Raw genomic sequence first — 6,904 nt, 5'->3', positions numbered from 1 at the left:
TAGAGAGAGAGAGAGAGAGAGAGAGAGAGAGAGAGAGAGAGAGAGAAAAGAGAGAAACAATGCTGCTTTTTCAGTAGCTACGCACAGGCATGAAGTGCAAAAGACTGGGGCTTTCAGTCTAATTCACATTCATTTCAGGCCATGCTGAGTAATGTGAAGAATTTGTTTTGTACGATAAGCGTCTTACAGCCCTCGCAACTGCACAGGTCACATGAGTATGAGTAAGAGCGCGCGGGACACTTTAGCTGGTAGGAAATTCTGAATTTTGCCCGGGTGGCGACCGAAGCCTACTCTTATCGATTTTGGACCACCAAGGGATCTCTAACGTGTGCAACTTACACATAGGACCTCCGAGATTTTCGCCGGTATCCGAGAAGGCTAGCTTTAGATCTTCCCTTCCATAAGGTCAGGGGTGTGGCTGAAAGACACCAGAAAAAGGAGACAAGGAGTAGCAGTAGAAAGGCTACAGGAGTCAGGAGCCCAGAGGAGGAGGCAAAGGGGGTGTTGGGAGGGGGGGGGGCAAGGGCAGAAAGTGGAGACAAAAGCAGACGACATAACATTGTTAGGAGCAGGAAATGATGTGAAATGTGAAAATTTTAGAGAAGAAAATATTGTCCGCGTCCACTGCTATCCTGATTCGAACCCGGGACCTATTGAATGAGAGTCCAGGCGACCACTTAACCTCTAGACCATGAGAGCTCCCACTGAGCTGTCTTTTACTTGGTAGAAATGGAGGACAGCGAGGGAATATCTCATAAAACTTTGAAAAAAAAAAATAAGGTAGCTTTATTGTGACTATATTGATGAAAATGGGGTGGGAACTACCAAACACAACAAATTTCAATGTCTATGTATCCAGTGTACCAGAACCATTTTTTAAAAACAAAGGATAGAGAAGAAAGAAAACAATTAAGGTCTTGTCTATAAAACATGACAGTTTGAGTAAAAGCAGATTGACACACTGACAGTCATTTACCGCAAGGAAGAAGCAAGATAGACATACAGAAACAAGAGAAGGAAAAAAAAGAGGGAACTACCAGTGGCGCCCTCCAACCACCAGCTTAAACTTGACAGCAACAACTCAAAATGAAAAAAACCCACCTCAGAAGAGACCAGAAACAAGCCAGTAATACCAGAGAGCCGCTGGTATGCAGACTCTGAGGCAATACTATTACTATTAGAATTACAAGAGAGAAGGAAATTCTGCAAAAAAAAAAAAAAGCAAACAAAACAATATAATATAAAGACTGAAAACAAAATTGCAATCATGACAAATATATTTTTTCTCATCAATGTTTTCATTTCAAATTGCAACAGGAAAATGGAATTTAATGAAAAGAAGTAAATAGGTTATGTCATGATAAGCAGGTTCAGTGAATCAGAGTGTACCTTTTCTTACTTCACTGAATGATATGACATTGTGTAAGAAGTCAGCAATTATGACAAAGACACAAACATCTCTACAAATGAAACCTTGAGCAAAAAGTCTGCCCTTCACTGTGTTCAGAGATATCAATGATTTTAATGATATTAACAATGTGATGAATCTCAGATCAAAGAGTCACTTCAATGTTTGGAAAAAAGTACATGCATTAGACACAAGTCACCCAAAAAGGAATACATTGGAAAGTAGAATACCCCGTCATCTAACCCTTAGAATGGTATTATGACTTATGCAAAACACATGCATAGCGACATTTTTAAATAATGAAAAGATTTCAAAATATTCCGTTGATTTTGAGGCATCGTGGTGAAATCAGACGTTTGTCGAATTATAATGAAATCAAAGAAACTGGCATTTTTCTGTCTGTTCGGCTATTTTGATCAAATTTGGTTTTTTCACTCAACATCTTTAAATTCCACGTAAAAAACATTTCTGTGTGGATTTTACTGAAAAATGTGAGGTACTAATGCATGTACTTTTAAAAATTTAAGGCACCAATATGCAAATCTGCAGTTTCCAAGGACTCTCAAGCTTTGGAAGTTGCCAAACTTTGGGAGCCATTTTCTCACTAATTTTATCTCTGAAACCAGGCGACCCCCACTTCCTTTAATCACAAATATTGTGACTTTAATTCATGATATGCAAGTATTTTATTCACCAATCGCAATACAAATTAATAAGCTTTAAAATGATACCAATAGCTCCACTATATCCAAAAACTGACGAGCACCTGATTCCACCGCATCATGACGTGTGTGTGTGTGTGTGTGTGTGTGAGTGTGTGTGTGTGTGTGTATGTCTGTGAGTATGTCTGTATGTATGTGTGTATGTCTGTATGTATGTATATATGTATGTATTTATCTTAAAACTACAAAGCAAACCAATTTTGTTCCTTTTCTTTTACAGTCAAGAGAGTTTTTTTTTTAATTAACATTTTTATGATGAAGCCAAAATTTAAAATGTTACATCTCCTACACGGCACTCAAGCACTGGAATTTTAGCTGCAGCATTAAAGACTCAAATTCAACTCAAATGTGAGGTCAGTCTTGTTGTATGGATGTGAGACATTTAACGCATCTCAGACGTGCTTAAAGAGGATCCAGGTTTTCTTGAACAAGTGTCTGAGGAAGAAGTAATTAAATAAGAAGAAGGAGACAGAGCCCAGTCAGAGATGAGGTGGGAAGAAGCGTTGGCGATGGATTGGACACACTTTCAGGAAGTCAAGCAGCTGCATAACAAGGAAAGTGTTAGATAGGAACCCACAGGGTAAAAGATCAAGGGGAAGACCACGGGGAACCAGGAGAAGAGTCACGGAAATTGATGGACAGAAAAGTGGGAGGACATGGAGTGACATCAAGCGACTAGCCCAGGATAGGAAAAAGTGGAGAGTGTTTGTTCGTGGCCTATATTCTGATCCAGGGTGAGAAAGGCAATGATGATGATGATGATGATGATGTTTGAAAAAAACAAAAACAACACACAACAAAAATTACTGATCTTTTGGAACATGAACGACATAACATAGATGGAAGTAGCTTACTCACAAAAGGACGATTCTGTATAGATGACAGTACTGATACTATGATAGAAAGCTGTGTTTGTACCCATTCATTCACCTCTCAGACAGTACAATGTGCTGAATATTGTTTTGGTGTGCTGTAATTCCTTCAAATATAACTTTTTAGTCTATGAATATCAGTATACAGTCGTGAATAAGTGTATTTATTTACACAAATGTTTATTAAAATTACATTGTAAATCTTTCTTCTCAGGAATACAAGCCTGTTGTTGTGCCGGAATGCTGCAACACTGTGTAAAACACGCATGGTAACTGTTACACCCAAGAAACTCTTTACATTTAAAAAACTTTTAGTTTGTAAGTTTTGTAAGTTGACTAAAGAACTGTGCTTTCAAAATAAATTTTAACTTAATCTGCAACACATGTTTAAAATTAAAAAAAACAAGTCCATTGGAGAATGAATGTGTGTGTGCCTAGAGAAAGGGTAGAAAAATCCACCCATATCTTTTATTTAAGTTTAAGCTTCAGGTTGATAAAGTGAAAAGTCAATTTTCTTTTATCAAAACGTGTTTCCATTAAAGGAAAAAAAATAGTTTTAACTTTTTAAAACTATAATTTAGGGGACATTAATTTATTTGGTGTCTAAAGTAATTTATTAGAAATTATTTTTATGGTAGGGTATTCTTTAAAAAAAAATGAAAATAGCTTTTGAAAAAGTTACTAAAATCGATACTTCAGGTCTGTCTCCTCTTTCTCAGCCCTGCACCTCAAGTGAAGTTGAACCCAACATGTTATACACTTTACCAAAATATTCCCTGAAATTTTGCCTACACTATAAAAATAGCTGTGCACATGAATAAAATATATATGTCTGTAAACAAATCACACTACTTACGCACCCTTACCTTATCTGCCACTTTGGTGTCTTCATTGTGTACTGCGTTCAAAGCCTGTTTTCTCAAAATTGTATCTTTATACCCTACCTCACAAAACATTAAATATCTTTAAAATTATTTGAAATCTATGACAAATCTAAAATCCACTGTGTTCAACACTGAATGTTCTATTAGAAAAAAACTCTAATCAAATTAAAATGTTAAAATCCTAATTTTTGGTGTCTTTCTTCAGACACAAACTCAATACTTGAAACATTGTGCTTGCAGACAATCAGCGTAATGCTTTGCTGTGGGGGATGGGGAGGAAATTATATTGTTTCAAATGCTGACAAAAAATGCAAACTTATTTACCAAAACCAGAGAAGTTGACTCTGCACCAATTAATTAACCCCATTGACCCCAGCTGAGGAGCTGCAGCGAACTAATGAGTCACGCCAACGGAGAGGCACAAAATAGGGCAAAAAGTGACACCGTGACTAATAACATTTTCATAGAGATTTAACTTTCATGATGATGATATCTAATGTGGAAACCAGACCAAAATAAGCAGGATATGGCTGAGTTAACATATATTCCTTTTTCACTAGATCTAGTTTTAAGACAAGCTATTTACCATAGTTCATGAGAGGTTGTTTGGCCGACATGCACCAAAGATTTTCTTCATGAATATAAAAAAGAATTTTAATCTAATGATATGGACTTAAAGCATTGAATGTTGAAAACCTAGGCCTGCATCATATTTCCAAGCACAGCAATATTTAATTCATATGGACTGATGGATAAGTGAAAGAGCAAATGTGGGCTTTATATAATTTGATGTACGAAGACTTTCACCCTATCTCACGAGTCATATATCATGATACAGTTCACAATTATGCTGATATAGCAATAACTTTGCACAAAAAAAAAAAAAAGAAAGAAAGAAAAAAAAAAGTACAAATGTGATACATGAATGTTTGCTGAGTCACAAAAATGTTAAGTAGTAAAACACTGGTCTCTGTGGTACTTCTGACCTTTCACTAGCATCTGCGTTTGTCGCGGCTGCGATTTTTGGCATTTTTTGGTCCGCGAATCGCGGCTGCGATTTTTGCATTTCTCAAAAAAAACAACCAAAAAAAGCGCAAAACGCCCCAAAAAGTTGGGAATACAAAATTGAAAGTTTATTTTCATTTCGTCTCTTTCTCATTCGTTGACACCACGTTGATTTGCTATTTTCATGTGAAGAAAATAAGTACATTACGTACTATTTTTTTTATTTCTTGGAGTGTTCATTCTTTATTTTATTTTTTTGTTATTGATCTAATGTGTTGTTTTTCTATTTTTTAAATTTATATAGCGTAGTGTCATTTAAATACATGTATATATGCGTTATGTTAGAGCTTGTCTCCACCAAAACCGAACACTGCCACTGGCAGGTCCCTTAGGTGTGATTCCATAATTTACATGTAATTTCCTGTACTTTTTCTTGAATTACACACGTTTAGGGTTAATACGGCCAGTCTTCGGATAGGTGGACACACGCCCTTATTTGTTCATTTATGTGTTTGTTTACGTGCTTTTCTAATTGCGATTTCATTTTGTTGTGAAGCCTTTATTTTTCATGTTTTTAAACTCTGTGTGGCTACAAATGATATTCTGGACGCTCAAAATAGAGCACAAGAAATTCTGGTGTTTTAGATTAAGTTACCTCTATCAACATATTGCTATACCTCGTCACAGAGAGTTGAAAGCTTGAAAATTAATGGCAACTTTTATGGCAACTTTTGCCATTTTTGTGGCAACTTTTGGCAACTTTTGGAAAAAAAAATGGCAACAAACGCAGATGCTAGCTTCAAGTTCACCATGCTTCATTACTGCTGTCTTCAACCAGGAAGAATGTCTTGTTTTTGGGTCAATCAAGATAGTCACTGCTGCTCATCTTTCACCCCCACAACGGTCAGTCACCAGACATACTTAAGCATACAAATAAAACTATTTGTACAAGATACACAGATGGAACTACTGGCAAATTCAATTCACTTAGGCACTCACAACCACATAATGAAAGCAAAAATTTGTTCAGATCTGACCTCACATTTTCCTAAATCAATGTTCAAAATCAATTAACTGAAGTTTGAGCAGCAACAAAACATCCTGCACATGATATGGCAACGCAAGACAAATATATGTCCAGTTTATATAATATTATATTCAGACGTATGGCATGGTAGAAATTAGGAAAACAATCATAATCAAATCAAATATCTGTCCATGACCAATGCAACAAGCATGCTTTTGTTCTTCAAAATCATGATATGCAACCTCAATTTGTGATTGGCTTTATGCTGACACGAACAAATAAGGATTTGAAATTCAAAGACAAAAAAAGGCAAGTTATAGTATGTTACAGCTCTGGTGGAATGTGTCTTTGTAAAAGAAGTACCTCATACAACACCCTTTCACAACCACTCACTCTGCTCATAGCCAGTTCTATAACTCATCTTTTCTCTCATCACTTTCCTCCTCAGTGACCACATCATCATCATCCTCAAGACTAACTTCTTTTGTTGCCCTCTCTTCAGAGGCATTAGCCCCACCCCCATTTTCTTTTTTCTTTCTTTCCGCTTCCTTTCGCCGAGCTTCCTCTCTACGCCTTTCTTCTTCTTCCATTTTCTTCTCACAGTAACGGCTCAGGATCTGGTCACCAGCTCTGATCCCTGAGTTGTATGCTCCATGGAGGGTACCATGTTCTCCCAAAGAAGTATGTTCACCCACAAAATACACGCCGGGGCACAGAGGTTCTGACAATGTCTCCCACAACTCGGGAGTTGTCCCTGAGGGAAAAAAAAAAGAGTAAACATCTAACATTGTGGTGCAGAGATCAACCTAAAAATATTTAAAGAACTCGAGTAACAACAAAGAATAAAAATTCAGTACAATTAGGAACATGAAATATTCATAACTACTAACTACTAATGCATAAAATAGTTATGCTTGTGAGGCAGTTTTCTCCAAATTTGAAATTCCCAGACAGAAATAACACACTGATAGATCTATTTACCCCCC

The 6,904-nt window shown here is 36.6% G+C and overlaps 1 protein-coding gene across 2 annotated transcripts in view; it reads right to left on the bottom strand.

Moving 5' to 3' along the window:
- Positions 1-5,685: 5,685 nt before the first annotated feature.
- LOC101853043 (polyamine oxidase 3) overlaps positions 5,686-6,904 on the bottom strand; it is a 14,712-nt gene continuing 13,493 nt past the window's right edge. For both annotated transcript variants that reach the window (XM_005089247.3, XM_005089248.3), the window contains exon 9: positions 5,686-6,672. In XM_005089247.3, coding sequence (XP_005089304.1) covers positions 6,329-6,672 — 344 coding nt within the window. In that variant the 3' untranslated portion in view covers positions 5,686-6,328. The remainder of the gene's footprint in view (positions 6,673-6,904) is intronic.

The sequence above is a fragment of the Aplysia californica genome, unplaced genomic scaffold (assembly GCF_000002075.1).
Source record: "Aplysia californica isolate F4 #8 unplaced genomic scaffold, AplCal3.0 scaffold00004, whole genome shotgun sequence".
Taxonomy (NCBI): Eukaryota; Metazoa; Mollusca; class Gastropoda; order Aplysiida; family Aplysiidae; genus Aplysia; species Aplysia californica.
Note: the sequence above shows the minus strand (reverse complement) of the source record. Positions and strands in the feature narration are given on the sequence as shown.